This window comes from Python bivittatus, unplaced genomic scaffold, assembly GCF_059951505.1.
Source record: "Python bivittatus isolate LINGU-HERP-01145 unplaced genomic scaffold, Pbiv_v1 ctg000390_np1212, whole genome shotgun sequence".
Taxonomy (NCBI): Eukaryota; Metazoa; Chordata; class Lepidosauria; order Squamata; family Pythonidae; genus Python; species Python bivittatus.
The window spans coordinates 2,205,167-2,221,235 of record NW_028277070.1 but is presented as its reverse complement, the minus strand read 5'-3'; the positions used below and the strand labels follow the sequence as shown (position 1 = coordinate 2,221,235).

Here is a 16,069-nt window from a genome sequence, read left to right as displayed (position 1 = left end):
ACTCTTCGCATTTCAGATTTCCCCCAGAAAGCTTGGGAAGGGCCTGCCTCTGCATCAGATAAGCATATTGGGCTGGCAGTTGATTATATCCATTGACCATTGCATTTTTATACAAGCTATACTTAACTTTCCTTCACTGATCTGCTTTCCAGCACTGTTGTATGTTTTAGTATATTTTGGTTTTCATTGTTCTTTGTTTCTGCTGCTGCTGAGAATACTGAATGAAGTGAATGAAATTACTAAATGAAAACCCAGTGAAAAGTCAGTCACAACAATAGCGAGAAGAGGGTCTCTTGAGGCTACCCAGTGGGATTCCCCCTCTGATTGTCGGGAAGCTCCTTGGGAATGGAATGCCAAGCCGTGATGGATGGCCACATGCCCCTCCCCTCCTGTGGCCGGAGGTCAAGCCATGCTCTGCTGCCACCCCGGGCACAGGAAGAGACGCCCCCTTTTCAGCCAGGTCTTCTTTCAGTCAGAGGGCGTGGGGTCAGGCTGAATTGTGCAAAAGAATAAATTTGTAGTAGTGCCTCATTTGAAGATGGCTTTGCTGCGTTGTTCATCGCAGTAAATCAGCCTTCCCCAACTAGATCCCCGCTGAGGATGTGGGATTGCAGCTTCCATCATCCCCAGCCTGCGTGGTCTGCCCCGCGAAATGGGGTGGTAGAAACGGTACTCTGGAGCCCAGACTAGAGGAGGCTTTGAAAAGCTCTTTTAAAGGCTGCTGACGGGCTTGTTCTATTTTTACCGTTTCTTTTATCAGTTGGAATATTTAACAGGCGTCCTTTGAAGAGCCCTTCCTGGGGATGTGAAGAAGCAGAATGGGGAAGCTAGAACAGAGAACAGAGCTATTCAAAATCAGAAAATACAAGATCCAAACCTTCTGCCTACCTTTTTTAAATTAAAAGCTATATAGAATAAAACGTTTTTACTGCTCATCTGAAATAAAGTCCGTATTCCTTGGATGAAATTCCATATCCCACATGGGGCATTCATTCTTATTTGTGTATTTCCTTTTATCCCTAGGAATTCAAGGTAGCATGTAGATGGGGATCAAATAAAGCCAGATCCCCACAGGTGAGGGTAGATGGGGCTGAAAAGAATCACTTCTCCAAACTCACCCACTGGATTCTGGGGTCTCCTGAGTCTTAATTCGACCCCAGAATCACCACTACGGACTTGTGGACCCTCCTCCGAACCAATCTTGTATCCAGGGGAGGAAGCGACCTTCCAGATGCATGCTTGGCCTGCAAGTTTTCTGGGTGGAGGGCTGCCCAGATCCTTGGGAAGGTATGTCAGGCCCATAGGCTGGAAGTAGGCGCCCCCAATATAAGCACAGCGTAGTTGTGCTCTGCACAAGCCACGGTTTCCAGTCCCTTCCAAGGGTCAGTCCCAGATACAGCATCCCATCAGCCAAGCAGAACCCCATCAAACTGCCCTTCAACTGGTATAAAGACTTGGGAGGTCTGATCCCATTGAGACCCCAGAAGGTGGATGGAGAAAGCTTGGGGTTTTTTCCACCCTGCCAACTTTGAAAACTCCATTCCTCCCATGCACCTAGAACTTTTTCCAATACCCCTGGAAAGTGGTGCCTCCAAATCCAAATCATGGTGTCCAGTGCCATAGAAAATAGTCTTTCGATTTTGGAAGAGGTGGTGGGAGCTGGCTGGCCTTGGCTAAGCATGGAAGTACAGGTAGTCCTCACTTAATGACCATTCATTTAGCGACCATTTGAAGCTACAGTGGTGCTGAACAAAGGGACTTACAACCAGTCTTCACACTTACAACTGTCACAGCACCCCTGCAGTCAAGTGATTGGGATTTGGGCGCTTGGCAACCAGCTCGCACTTACGATGGTTGCAGCATCCCGGGGTCATGTGATCACCATTTGCGACCTTCCCAGCCGGCTTCCAGCAAGTAAAATCAATGAGGAACTGCATGATTCACTTAACGACTGCATGATTTGCTTAACGGCTGCGGCAAAAATGGTTGTAAAATTGGGCGTGACTTGCTTAACAACAGTCCTGCTTAACAACAAATATTCAGGTCCCTATTGTGGTCGTTAAACGAGGCCCCCAGCATGTATAGGCTAGATCAGGAAGCTGAAAAAACACCTTAGAAGAAGAGAAGGGCAAATCCCTTCCATACCGTGGCCAAGAAAGCTACATGGCTGTGTCCATAAAGTCAGCAAGAGAAGAGTTCAAAGAAAGGGAGTTTTATTTTTTGTATAAATCCCATGGATAAATAGAAGTTTCAAGATCAGCCACAGCAGCTGCAGACGAAGCTCATTCTTTCAGCCGCATCCTGAAACCCCAGACAGATGGATTTCTCTGTTTGCAGTTACGAAGCTGTCAATGCAATACGCTTATTAGTAAATCTCTGTCTATCTTCCTGCCTGTGCACAGCCAGCTGAGGGAGAAGAGTTTTGGTTTGTCAGCTGTTTTTAGAAGCAACTGCTTTTACAACTCAGAGTCTGACATTTATTTTCAAGACCCTGCAGAAAGAATTCTCCCGCATTTTTTTCCCTACCGATTTTTACTCCCTGGTCTGATGGTTGGGGCAGTTTGCTTCTGGAATCTGTTTCCAAGGGAAATTCTTTTTGGCAGAGTGCAGTTTTCCTGCATTTATTCAAGAGGCACAAGGGCTAAAAGATGCATGAGGGGAGCGTCTTCTGTCTTTCCTCCTGGGCATCTTCACTCCTGTGCCCTGCAGCCTCCCTGGCCTCTCAAGTTCCCATTCATCCTGAAGGAAGATGAAACCGGTCCCACTGGAATTCCCTATTCAGACTGGGGAGTGCTGGACAGCCAGGGGGGCTGCAAAGCGAGGGGGAGATTTAGCAGTCAAAGATGCCTCCAGAAGCACCCTCCTCGGCTGCCTGCATTAATAAAGTAAGCTGGGAAGTGTCCCTGAGTAAATTTAGAAATACAATTTCCAGCACTCTGGGAATAAAATGGCCGTACATCTACAGACCTGAGTTCCCTCGTGCTCTTCCATCCCGATATGAATCAGTTCCTTGCCTTTAGAACCAGGAGTCACAAAACAGTATTTCCAGTGTTTTAATGTTGTGGGGTTAGGACTTCCCTTTCTCTATGTTGATAAACAGCACTCAGCACTTATGCCACAGTGTTTTCACTATTTAAATGCGTCTTAGCAAATCAGGGATGGGCAACCTTTGGTGGCTGCCGCTGATAATTAACGCTTGAATGCAGCCAGCAGGGAAATGATGCAAAGGGATTGTGGTTGGAAGTTTCCCCCTGGTTTTAGTCATGTTGCTGTAGGTTTTATTTTTACTCATTTCCTTATTTCGGTATAAGCTATTGTGTTCATGTGCTGCTCCTCTTCAGGTGGCAGGACCTGAAAGCAGAGGGGAAGTTGCTCTCGGGGTTGCTGGGGATGTGCACAGCAAAAGGCTTTGGGCTCTGTGTGTGGCTTGGTGGCGATAGTCTCATCGCGATCTAAACAAGCCAGTGAGAAAATTCAGCGTGCATGGCATCGTATTGCTTCATGTCTTCCTCAGAGTGCAAATCTGTTATTCTGTGACTTTGCAGCGAAGCTTAAAAATATAATCCCTACGTTATTCATAGATGTGTTGCATTACCGGGAGGGGTGATGCGTTGGTGAGGAGGGGGCTGGATTGGCCAGGCGCTATGGCGCTGGTGAGCTGGGCACAGAGAGGGTGGCCATGGAGGTGGCAAGAAGGAGGGTTACTTCTCACGGCGTGGCTCTTTTCGAGCACTTGGGAGGCTTTGCAAACGTCCCCCTGCTTGGTCAGAGACGCGAAGGTGCTTCGTGGTTTTCCTAACTCACAGTTTCGCCTTCTCCGCAGCTCCGCTGGGTTTGTGTGCTGCCCAGGATGGCGACAACAAGAGGAGGAGTGCCCAGTCGGTAAGATCTTGCCCACCCACCCTTTCCAAAGCCAGTTAGAAGCTCTGCGCGAGCCTCTTTTGCTCTCCATGGGGTTTTTGGGGAGGGAGGGTGACCCTTCCCAGTAGCCCTTGTGGGTGTATTGGCAGCTGGCGGGCCAAGGCCAGGCCCGGAGCGGGACCATGGAGGAGGATCCCTGTTGCGGGAGCCCCGATACCTCTGCTTCCCTTACGGCTTCATCGCCTTGGGTCCGGGGCTGAGGTCACTGTCTCAAGGAGGCGGGTGTGGGTTTATGCAACACAGTTAATCTGATTGCACTGAATTAACCCAATTTATACTAAACATTGTCAAATATATCGAACTATTTGCTAACCACATGGTACGCTTAACTGGTTACTGAATTAACCCAGTTTCCAGATTCACATGATCTGTTGAACCCTAAACTAACCATGTAGGTTGGCTTCGCATAATATGCTTTTCTTTTGGTGAGAAAAGTCACCAAAGTTGATCCTAAACAAGGCTAGCAAGCATTGCATGTGCTCACTCTTTAACTGACCTGGTTAAGTGAATGGTCCCATCCAGCCGTTTTACGGCTAGAGCCACAGTATGGGAGGGTTGGAAGGAACCTCAGAGATCATCTAGTCTGATGTCCTGCCCGGTGCAGAATCTGCTTATCAGCAGTTCACCTTCCAGCTTCTACGTAAACTCCTCCAGCAGCCACCTCACAACGTATAGCAGTTTGCTCCGTTGCTGAACCGCACTCGATGCTGGGACATTCTTCCAGATGTCCAACCAGAATCCACTTCCTGAAATTTAAGCCCCTTGCTTCTTGTCCTGGAACAAGTCTGAATAATTCTGCCCCATCTTCCACAGGACACCCTTCAGCTACTTGAAGAGAAGTACCTTGTCTCCCTTCAGCCTTCTCTTCTGCAGGGCAGGCTAAAGAAGTGCTTTAGCCATTCCTCGTTCCTCATATTCTTCCAGGCCCTTTGCCATCTTGGTTGTTCTCCTCGGAACACCCTCCGGTTTGCCAGTGTGGTAGACCGGATGCTGTCTTCTAGGGGTGGTCTGACCAATGCAGGACAGAAAGGAGCAAGGATTCCTCTTGACCTAGTCCTCTGCTCATCTCAGCACACGTGAGAAGAGTCCAGACCCTTTTCACGTGTTCTGCTGCCTAGCATAGTCCTCCCGTTATATATCCTATCCTTTGATTTTTCCTACCAAAAATTAGGACTTTGCATTTTGTCCCAGTTGCGATTCATCTTGCTGGATTCTGCCTAAGGTTCCAGTTTGACAAGATCCGGTCCTCTGCGTCGTTTGCTACCCCCTATCTTTGGGTAGACTACAAATTTGCTATTCCCTAACCCCTCACCCAAGTCACGGATAAATAGGGAGCTAGAAAGGAGCCCTGCAAGATTTCCCCCCAGCTTGTTGCAGAACCACTGAACAAGGTACCCTTTTACTGCACAGGCCTGTTCAGCCATTTCGGTAGCCCTCATATGCCATTATATTATGAATATATAAAATCATGGAGGACAGGGGTGGTGCCAGAGCTGGAGAAGAGTTGCTCATTTGGGGGTGGGTGTATCAAAAACAAAAAAGAAGCCATCTAAAAGGAAGCCAGAAGCATCCTGGCCCTGAGCAGGAGACGGGGACGGCCCTCTGTGCCGGTAACTTGCCTTGGCCTAGAGGGCAAGGGTCCCCAACCTTGGCAGGCCAGTTAGCACTATGAGGGCATCCCGCAGGTGCTGACTGGGGGCATGGCCACTCTCAAGATGCCACTTTCCCCAAAGGTAAAGAGGTGGGCTAAAAGAGAGGTGGGCTAGTTAGTCCTTGGAGGGGGCCAGAAGGTGCCCCAGGGCTGGAAGCCAAGCTGGGAAGGCAGGCGAACGGAGCAAACCGCTTCCTGGGGGCCCAGAAGGTGAAGGTCCCAGGGGCCAGGTCCTCGTGGGGGACTGATCTTCACCCCAAACAGCTGCCCTTGCTGCCGCTCTCCTGCACCCCACCCCACCCCGGGGTGCCACTGCTGGGCCGACGGGCACATTTGCTCCAGAGCGCTGGGCTGCGGCTGCCACGCCCTTGTTTCCCAAGTCACAAAGGGAATCTGGGTGCGGCTGGAAGCGGGCACTGGCTTTGCACCATGCCAGCTTTTGTTTGAATGCTCAGAAAAGGTCTTTGGAGAACGTAAAAGATGGCGTGGGGCAGGGGGGTTGGCAGGCAGGTGGCAAAGCGAGGGGTCCCGAGTGGTAACCCACAGGGTAGAGTTTGATCAGGGGCTCCTCTCTGGTAAAGAGGCTTGGGACCCCTTGCAGAAATAAGGGCAGGCAGGAACCACCCTTTCCCCACCGAGCATCTCTGGATGGATGTTGGTTTCTTTTAGGCAGTGCTGCCAACCTGCGCGAGGTTTTCTTTAATCAAATGAAGTCAGAGAAAGAAGTCGGGTCTCTCTTCCCCCTCGATTGTGCAGAGTCACAGAAGAGGAAGCCAGAGAAGGGAAGGGGAAGGGAGACATCTTGTTAGTCGGAGGTGAGGGGCAAGAGGTGAAGTGTAAGCTGAGGTTGGCAGGAGAAGAGGTTCCAGCAAGGAGGCCTAAGCCTCTGGGGCTGGTGGGGGCAGAGGACCAGGGGCTGGGCTGGCATCAGGAAATGCGGGTTCTGATCCCCCCCAGCACAGAAGTTCCCTGGGGGCTTTGGGCCAGTCGCTCTCTCTCAGCCCATCCTGCCTCGCAGGGCTGTTGTGATGAGGACAAACAGGAGGCGGGAGCACTGCAGATACACTGCCTTGAGCTTCTGTACAAAAGGCAGGACCGAGATCTAACAGATAAATTGTCGTTTCCTGACAGATTTGCAGAAAGATGGCTGTCGCACCAAACAGCGGTATTGATGGAGCTTAGTGTGGGGCAGAGAAAAGTATGCAGAAAGGGCACACTTCTGGGCTTCAGTCAAGGACTCTGGGGTCCTTTTTGCTCCGTGTTGCAGAGAGCGGACGTGGCAGCTTCTGCATGCAGCTAGAGCGCTGGGCATCCCTGCTCACGAGGGAGGCTCCTTTCTCTTCCAGCCCAGCCAAGGGGACCCTGGAGGGATGGGGGAGCTCAGCTGCCTCCTTTTGTTCCGCTGATAAGAAAACAGGGTTGTAGCCCCTGTGACGGTGAAGACAGGCTTCCAGCATGCGGGCTGGAAGAAATCTCTCGGGAGCAGCCAGAAGCTGGCCTGCGTGTCCTGGATAACAGGTCCAGCGATACCCGAACACGAACGGGGCCCTGTGCCCTACAGCCTCTTGCTTTCCCTGCAGCTTACAGATACCAGGCTGGCCATTCCAAAAAGCTTATTTTTGCAAGCTTTTCAGCTGCAGAATTTGGGTTGTCAGCAAACACCCGGAGCCTGGCTGCGGGCTCCCTGCCGGGCTCTCCGATCCTGGAAGGCCGATGCTGGCAGGCCGAGAGCCAAGGAAGGGAGCCCGCCCTCTCCGGCGCTCCATTGTCTGCGGCCAGAAGCTCCCTCGCAGCTCTGGAACTTGGGCTTCCCAAGGTTCCGGTTCCAGCTCCTTGCAGCCCTGGAAGGGGGAGAAAGTCGGGCCGAGCGTTCTCGGGACTTGGAGTCCCAAGGCACTGATGGGAAACTTGGAGAAGTTATTTTTAGATGCCTGTTAAATGTGCTGCTGTTCCAGCTGGCTGAGGCCCCTTCCTTTCCTGCACAGTGATATTTTGCAACGCACTTGGTCTCCAGAGTGGGGGGCGGGGGGGGGGGGATGTGGAAATGGCCAAGGGCAAAGCCACAGAAGAACTTAGTGTGCAAATTCATTGGACTGTGTGTGTGTGGGGCGGGGGGGGGATCCAGCTTGGAAGCAGCTGGAGGTTCCTGCCTCTGTTCTAGGACGCCAAAGAAGAGATGAACATTTGGGAGGCCAGGGGTTGCACATGTATTTCTCTACTGGTCCCAGGCCGTGCTGCCAGGGCCAGGATTTTCCAGCTTTGGGGGGGCGGGATTTTCAGAAGTATTTTAGGTCTGTTAAATCATCTAATGGTTTGTTTCCAGTTTTTTAAAAACTTAGCAGGAAATTGCATTTCTAATGTGCAACAGTTCGCCCCCTAACTTTGGGGTGACATATAGCCCGAGGGCTGTGAATTCCCCAACCTCTGCTAGAGGGTCTGATCCACAGTGAGACCTGCCAACCTCCCTGACTTTAATGGCCTGGTCAGGGGGCTTAGAGATAGCAAGAAGCTCTGCGGGCTGAGCTTTGTAAACACTTCCAATCTTGAGTCTCTTCGGGGATGCTAAGATCGCCCTTGGCCCTGCTGGATAAGAACGCAGGAAGCCTCTCTCCTAACCCCCCAAAGGACACCAGGTTGGGCGAGGGCTTTCAGGGTGTTCCTTGCTGGGCAAACCTGGCACGGCCCCTGGGCACGGAAGGGGAGAAGCCCCAAGGATTGGCAGGCCGGATGGCAGGTCCCGCAGCCCCAAAGTCAGTCCTGAAGGGCATCGAGGTACAACATGGGGAAGCAGCAGAATTTAGGATTGCAATTTGAGAGATGAATGCCAGCGGAGAAGATAATATGACTATAGGTTGATCGCAGCAGGTGACAGCCCCTGAGAAAGCAGGGTTGGACCAGGACTTGGCTGGGAAAGAGACCCCCGGGAGGCCCAGGGTGGGAGCTGGACTGGGCAGGAGGCCGTGGCAAGACCACTTTCCTGCTGCCCAGGGAAATACCGTGGGTGGGTGTGTCTGTGGAATCCCCAAGATCTGAGCTGATGTGCCAGTCTTACAGTTGTACATTTATAGTCCACTTTGCCTTGCAAAGGAGCAGTGGGGATTTGGTTCCTTTCGTTAGGGGTGGGGGGTTCATGTCCACTGGTCCAAGGGCGGTTGTGAGCGCCACAGGACTGAGCAGACTAAAAGGCCCCACGCGGCCCCGGTCGATTCCTGAACCCCGCCGTGTGTCCCCTCCAGCCGCCACTCCGAAGCCCCAGGGCTGTGACTCTAGCGCTCCCCCTTTCTTTGCTTGCCTTTGGAAGAGCTGGGTAATAACCAACTAATCTTCCCTGGAGTTCTCCACGGACGGACGCACTAACCACTTCCCCAACTCCTCCTTTGCATGCGCCCTGGTGCCCTGGACGGAGGCTGCCCGCCATGTCCCAGGGAGCTGCCCTCTCCGCTGATCCACGGGGTAAGTACTCCGCCTCCCCTCCGGCAGGCATCGCGCCACCTCTGCTAGGTCGCCTTCCTGCTGGGAGGGCCATCCCCCCCCCCCCGCCATTTCTGTCTCTGCCCTAACTAACTCTGCTCTAATCACACCGCAGTGCCTTCCTCAACTCCTTGTGCCCATCACTTTGGGGCCTTTGAGAGACTTTCCCTTTGCTGCTCCCCCTTTGGGAGGGGGGTGTTGGGGGCTTGCCCAGGTTGTGAATTGGCGTTTCTCCCAAAATCGCTCTTTTTCAAGTGGTCCAACCCAGCCACTCGCAACCTGCAGCTACAAGTTAATGGTTCATACAGGACTCTGAGAAAGGGGGTAGGGGGCTGATATTTGGGGGCAGAACACCAGTCTGTGGTCAGTGATGGAGGCCGCCCAAGCAGTTTTACAGTCATTTTGCAGAGTGTTTGGGGCTCTTGCAGAAAATTAAGCAGCTTTCCACAATATTAGTAATGGGGCTGCTAGCAAGATCGGTGTCAAGTTCCTGGTAAATAATGGGGAAATAGCAAGGCCCCCTTGATTCTGGAAATTCCCGTGGCCCCCCTTCATCCTCCTGGCTGATTTCTACCCAAGCCAGAGGGAACTCAGCAAAATCTCCATGCGGGGGTGGGGGGGGAATGGGGGAGAAGGAAAGGGCTTCAGGTCCCTCCAGCCCCCTCCTCGTTCTCTCTCCCCTGCAGCCGTGTGCGAGGGCAACTTCACCTGTGCGGACAACGAGGTGTGCGTGAGGCCGAACGAGTGTCGCTGTCGCCATGGCTATTTCGGGGCCAACTGCGAAACCAGTAAGCCTGGGGCGTCCTCCAGACAGGGCGGGAGCAACCTGCAAGCCGGGGTGGAGCCAGGAGCCCCCCACAGGCCAGGCCAGGGTCCCCCTCGGGGGTGTCCAGAAAGTTGGGAGTGCAGCTCCGAGAATTCACAGCTGTCCTGTGAATTGCAGAGCCAACACATGGAGGATGCCGGTTGGGGAAGCTGAACGTGCAGATCCGTCAGCAGCTTCTAGCGCACAGCAGCGCAAAGTCTTAGCATCAGGGCTTAGGATAATAAGGATAAACGCGGGGAGAGAGGGTCGTCGTCATCATGTCCATTTTATATCTCATCTTTTTGAGTGCTGCTTGTGGGCTTCTCAGAGGTGTTAGGAAGGCCCGGGTTCAAGTCCACCCTCAGCCCGGAGCCTCACTTGGTGCCTTTGGGCCACTCACTTGTGCCCACCTCACAGGGTTGCTGTGAAGAAAACTTTGGAGTAGACCCGTAATGTGCGCTTCCTCGCACTCTCAGAAGAAAGGCCGCGAGAAATGAAAGGATAACTAAACAATGAAACGGGGTGGCTTTTTGTGCAAAGAGCATTTCTGATAGATAACCCTTGTGGGCTCTCGGCACACCCGGTAACTCCAGTCCAATTTACTTTATTTATGTATTTATTTATTAGCAGCATTTCAAGGCTGCCTCAGTCCCACAGGACTCTTCCGTATGCGCTTCGAATCCTGTTGATTGAGGGAGCTTAATGATAATTGAAATATCAAATGCGACACCGAAAATTTTTTAAAAAATGAAAGCGGGACAAAAATTAATTAGCCGTTAAAATGCCGGCAGGTAGCAGGGAGAAGTTCCTTCTATGGCTGGGGAGCAGTGCAGTAGAAACCGTCCCCCAACAAGCCAGGGAGATTTGCTGGGAGAGCGTGGCATCGCCTCCTGCCATCTTCCTGGCTGGGCAGATCGAGGGCTGCAGCGATCTCGTGCCTCGCCGAGCGGCGGGTCAGCCCTTCTGTTCAATGCCCTTTTGAAAACCACCAACGTGAACCATCAACGGGGGGCTTGACGGAGTGGGTCACACGAGCAGAGGGAGGAGATGGGGAGCGGTCACCCTGCGGTGCTCACGACCCTTGCCGCCCCCACAGAGTGTCCCCGGCTGTTCTGGGGCCCGGACTGCAAGGAGCTCTGCCACTGCTACCCCAACGGGCAGTGCGAGGACGTGACGGGCCAGTGCACGTGCCACGCCAACCGCTGGGGGCCCAAGTGCGAGAACGGCTGCCTCTGCAAGCACGGGAAATGCGACCAGAAGACGGGCAAGTGCTCCTGCGAGCCGAACTGGTGGGGGCCCCAGTGCTCCAGTGCCTGCTACTGCAGCCTCAACTCCCAGTGCGACCAGAAGACCGGCCTCTGCCTCTGCCAGCCGGGCTGGTGGGGCCGCACCTGCAACAACCAGTGCGCCTGCAGCAGCTCGCCCTGCGAACAGTTCACGGGGCGCTGCCAGTGCCGCGGCCGCACCTTCGGCCCCCGCTGCGACCGCTACTGCCAGTGCCACATGGGGAAGTGCAACCAGGTCGACGGGACCTGCACCTGCGAGCCCGGCTACCGGGGCAAGTTCTGCCGCGAGGCCTGTCCGGCCGGCTTCTACGGACAGGGCTGCAGGAGACGGTGAGCAGCACCCCCCGCCCCGCGGTTCGGAGAGGCCCGGGCGGGAATCGCGAGTGGGTTTCGGACCTCGTCCTGCAAAGTGGGCCAGTCCTCCAGTTGCGACGTGACGAGGGCTTGGGCGACCTGCAAGGCTCACGCCGCGCCGTGCCGCCTCGTGACTTTTACTCAGAATAGTTAGGACAGTGCTTCTCAACCTTGGCAAATTGAAGGCGGGCAGACTTCAACTCCCAGAATTCCCCAGCCGGCAGGAATTCTGGGAGTTGAAGTCCACCCGTCTTGAAGTTGGCAAGGTTGAGAAGCACTGCTCTAAAGCAACAGAGTCAGGGCTGTCCGCAGAGCGAGGTCGTAAAAGTCAAGACGGACGCTGCAACCGTGCAGTCGAAACCCTTCCTGGATTTTTTGCGTGTAAAAAAAACAAGGGGAGCTTCAGTGGCCCCATTGTGGCTGCCATCTTGACTTTTTTGACCATACCTGGAATGCAGAGCTTTGGGGCTGACTTCCGCCTGTATTACAGCCCCTCGGCATCTTTGTAGCGCTCGGGTGGTTGACCTCGAGGTCTCTTCCCAGACTCCGGTACCCCAGAGAGAAACTGGCAAGCGCCACAGAGATGCTGTGGAAGAAACCCTGCGCCACTGTGGCATCCAGCCGAGGGAAGCGGTGGCTGCTGGCAGAACCTGCTGGCGAGCCTGTGCTCTGAAGCCTCCAGGGCTCTGAAGACAGGCCCTGCCAAAAGCTGACAGAAAGCCACGTGTGGCATCACAGAAGAAAGCAGCGGACCTCCAGGGCCCCCCTTGTGCTGGGCTCTGCGCTTCCCGACTGGGACTGCAGAGCCACCTCCCCGCCCACGGCGTGTCTTCTTCGAACCCGAAGGACTACCGTGTAGCCCCTCAGGCATTCAGAGAGGACTTCCTTTTGCTCTTTGGGTTCTTTTCTCACGGCTGAACCTTCCCCAGTCCTTCATTCTCTCTTCGTAATTCTTAGTTTCTGGTTCTTGTGGACATTGTAGAAGGAGAGCTATATTAGTCTGTGGCAGTTGTTTCTCAACCTTGGCAACTGGAAGATGAGTGGACTTCAGCTCCCAGAATTCCCCAGCCAGCACGCTGGCTGGGGGATTCTGGGAGCTGAAGTCCACCCATCTTCCAGTTGCCACGGTTGAGAAACACCGGCTTAGGAGGTCACCAGAAAGGGTGAGTGAGGCAGCCGCTCAGGACAAATACCACAGACCTGAAACGCTGAGGGAAAACAGAACCACAAAATGAATTATTGATTTGATTGCACGTTCATCATGGTGCCTCAGAGCGCTCCATTTTTACCTTTTCATTCGGAATCTCACGTTTAGCTTGCTTTTAATGGGTCGCTGCACACGGAGCACGACAGGAGCGGCCCCCAGGCCCTCCATTTCAGAAGATCTCCGACCGCAGGGCCCCCAAAGGATTTTGCCAGGAATCTGGGGGAGCTGCGAGCGAAGTGGGCAAAGGGCCTGTGCCCCACATCCTGCTGGACTACCCTTGTGGAAGGGGCGCCTCCTTGTGACATGACCCCCATCGCACCCCCACCTGACGGCTCTCTCTCTGACCCTTGAAAGGAGCGTTTGCCCCCTTCTCCCGACACACAACCGGGACAGGGGCCTGCACAGTTCCACTTGGCCCCCCAGGTCATCTGCTGCAGAAATGCCCCTCCCCGTCTGGGCACTGGACGTTTTGGTTTGGTGGAAAAAGAAATCCGGGCACCGGATTCTTTTCTCTTTATGTTGGCAAGTGATCCATAGCTCTGGCAGCCAGGAATGTAGGCCTGTTTAATTCCTTGCTTGCTTGCTCATTTTGAGGTGGGAATATTGATACCCTGGCAGAGTTTCCGGAATTCTCTTGCTGGGGGTGCTCCTCTTATGTCTGTGAGTGCATGTGTGCAAGGAAAGTGCATCACGCGTGCATGCACAAATGCAGAAGGGTGTAGGAGACAGAAGAGGCACTGCCTGGCCCAGAACGATTTGCAAGGGAAACCGGCTTCTGGGGGCAGAAAGGAAGGACCGGCCGAGAGGTCCCTGGTCGGGGCTCCCCTGCTGTGTATTTCCAATCACCCAGGCAGATTTGGGGGGGCAGAAGCACGTTGATCTTTCATTTCCCCAACAGAAGTATTTCTATGAAATGATTTCACAGAGGCTGCCCAGGTTACTGCAGCTGGAATCAGACGTTGGAATTTGCCCCGCATTAAATGGTGTGCAGGCAGCCACCCTGCCCAGCCCCATTGCTGAGAGACGAGCAAGGCAGGCCACCAGGCAGCCCAGCCCCACGGATGTCAGCGTGCTTTCCTCCCAGCTGGAAAGCACATTAATGGGGCAGGAGGAAGAGCCCTAACGCGTAATTCTGCATTTAGGCCAGGGAATAAACCAATTCCGCCACTAGGAGCGAAGAGGCCTCCGTGGCAGACAAAAGCAGAGTCCCGCTGACCTCATCCTTCCCGCCAGAGCCATTGGTGAACAGGCGGGGGGGTTCCCTTGGCACAACGTGGCTGAGGAATCACTTCCTCAAGCGTCACGTGCAGCTCTTGACAGAAGAGCGGGCTTCCTGTAGCACTTCCCGGACTGACCGGTGGACATCACATGGTCTGCCCAGAAACTCTGGGAAGGAAGCAAACTCTTTGCCGAGGTTCAGCACTGCTGCAGGCAGAAACGTTAAATGAGGCTGGACGAGATCACTCGAGCCTGTCATACGTTTCCTAAAAATAATATCTCACCCCCATACACCCCTGTCAAACGAGCACTTTTTAACTTAACGTTTTAACCAAGAAAAAACATCGGTTTGTTAAACTGCTCGAAGAAAGCAGAATTTGGGGGATCTAGGACAGCTTCCTCCATTTATGTGGCATAGCTGCCAGGCGTGATCTTGCCCAAATGCCAAGCGGAACGTGTTGTCTGCAGGGTTCCCCTCTGCCCTCCGCCAGTTCAGGAGAGATGCAGTGCTTCAAAATGGGCAGAGCCTCTTTGACTCCCTGCCTGCACTTCAGATGGCTGGGATCGCAAGCTCCATCAGCCCCAGCCGCCAGACCCTCAAACCATGCTGGTTCAGGATGATGAGAGCTGAACCCTAGCATGCCGAGGGAGAGAAATGACCAGGTGACCCAGGTGAAGGCAGTTCCACCGTTTCCAACAGACTTTCTCCCTGTTTGCCCGTTTCCTCTTTGGATTGATTGGGAAGAATCCCTTCCTTCAGAAAACAGTAATAAGCTCCAGGCTCTCGTGGCTGACAGGAGAGTATCTGAACGGCCTAAAAGTTCAAGGAAACGTGCAGAACCACACTGCACCCCGCTCAGTGCCAGGATGCCCTCTTTACTGAGCCCCACTTTTACTTTTGAGAGCTCAGGCAGGGAGACTCTTTGCAACATGCTGGGATGCTCCTAGCCAGTTGGGGTGCCCGAGCGGGGTGTGCCCCCCTGCCTGCGTGCCTGTGAAGGGGGGGACTGGCCTGCTAGTCTTCCTTTGCGTGCCCCTCCCTCAGAGGCACAGCCCCCCAGCTTCTCTAGGGCGACCAAGGCCTTGTGGTTTATGAGTGGAGCATCACCCCTGCCCACGCCTTTCCCCGCTGCCAAGACCAGCCCGGTGGGTGCCAGGCTTCCTGTTAAAGGCAGAAATGACGCACCACTTCCTGCAACATGACTGCCAGACCCTGTGGCCTTTACAGCATGCGCTCTTTGCTCTGGCTTTGCAGGTGCGGTCAGTGCAAGGAGCTGCAGCCGTGCACAGTTGTGGATGGCCGTTGTCTGGCCTGCGAGGCAGGTTGGAATGGCACCAGATGTGACCAGATCTGCTCCCCGGGCTTCTATGGAGAGGGCTGTGAGCAGACCTGCCCTCCCTGCAAGGATGGCCACACCTGCAACCATATCAACGGCAAGTGTTCCCATTGCAATCCTGGCTGGATCGGAGACAGGTGAGTGCAGGCAGCCCTGATGGCCCCCAAGCACCGAATGTCCATGATAACATCTGTCCCTCTGATCCGTTGGCATCTCTTCCTTCTGCACCCTCCCTGTTACCAAGCATAAGACTTTTTCTACTCCGTCGTCCACTCACATGACATACTCAACATACACGAGTTTCTGGTTCTGGATTATCACTTCAAGGGATCACTCAGCCTTTATTTGACCCAGGATGAATTAATTGGTTCTTCTTGCAGAACCTGGTACTCCTAGTGTCCATTCCCAGATCCATAATTCAAAGGCACCACTCAGTGTCTAGCTTTCCCAGGTATGCATTTACTGGAAGGGCAGGGAAACCCCGACTGGACTCCTGTTTGGCTACAGAACTCATTAGGTGACCATCAGCCCGTTGTTCTTCCCCAGCCCGAAACTCCCTGGTGTGTTTGTTGTAAGAGTAAAGTGGTTGTGGGGAAGAGAGAGAGCTCCCTTTATTCTACAGCACAGGTGAGGAAGCGTGGCCTTCCTGAACCGCATTTCTTGGCATCCTCATGCATGTCGTCTGGGGCTGCTAGGAACTGTGGTTCAGCAACATCTGGAGGGCCTCTCTGGTTCTTGGCATCCTTGAGAAAAAGATGAAAGACCCCCAGAGAAAATACTGGTGACCAATTACAAAATAGCTTCCATCCTTCACAGAAG

The 16,069-nt window shown here is 53.7% G+C and overlaps 1 protein-coding gene across 2 annotated transcripts in view; it reads left to right on the top strand.

Moving 5' to 3' along the window:
• The window catches only part of SCARF2 (scavenger receptor class F member 2), a 51,504-nt gene that overhangs the window by 5,904 nt on the left and 29,531 nt on the right, over positions 1-16,069 (top strand). Inside the window, exons 2-5 of one of the 2 annotated variants that reach the window (XM_088143841.1) lie at positions 3,824-3,882; positions 9,730-9,831; positions 10,945-11,464; positions 15,169-15,387. In XM_088143841.1, coding sequence (XP_087999967.1) covers positions 3,824-3,882; positions 9,730-9,831; positions 10,945-11,464; positions 15,169-15,387 — 900 coding nt within the window. Of the gene's footprint in view, positions 1-3,823; positions 3,883-7,703; positions 9,026-9,729; positions 9,832-10,944; positions 11,465-15,168; positions 15,388-16,069 lie in introns of those variants that run through there. The other variant, XM_088143842.1, reaches the window with a different exon arrangement.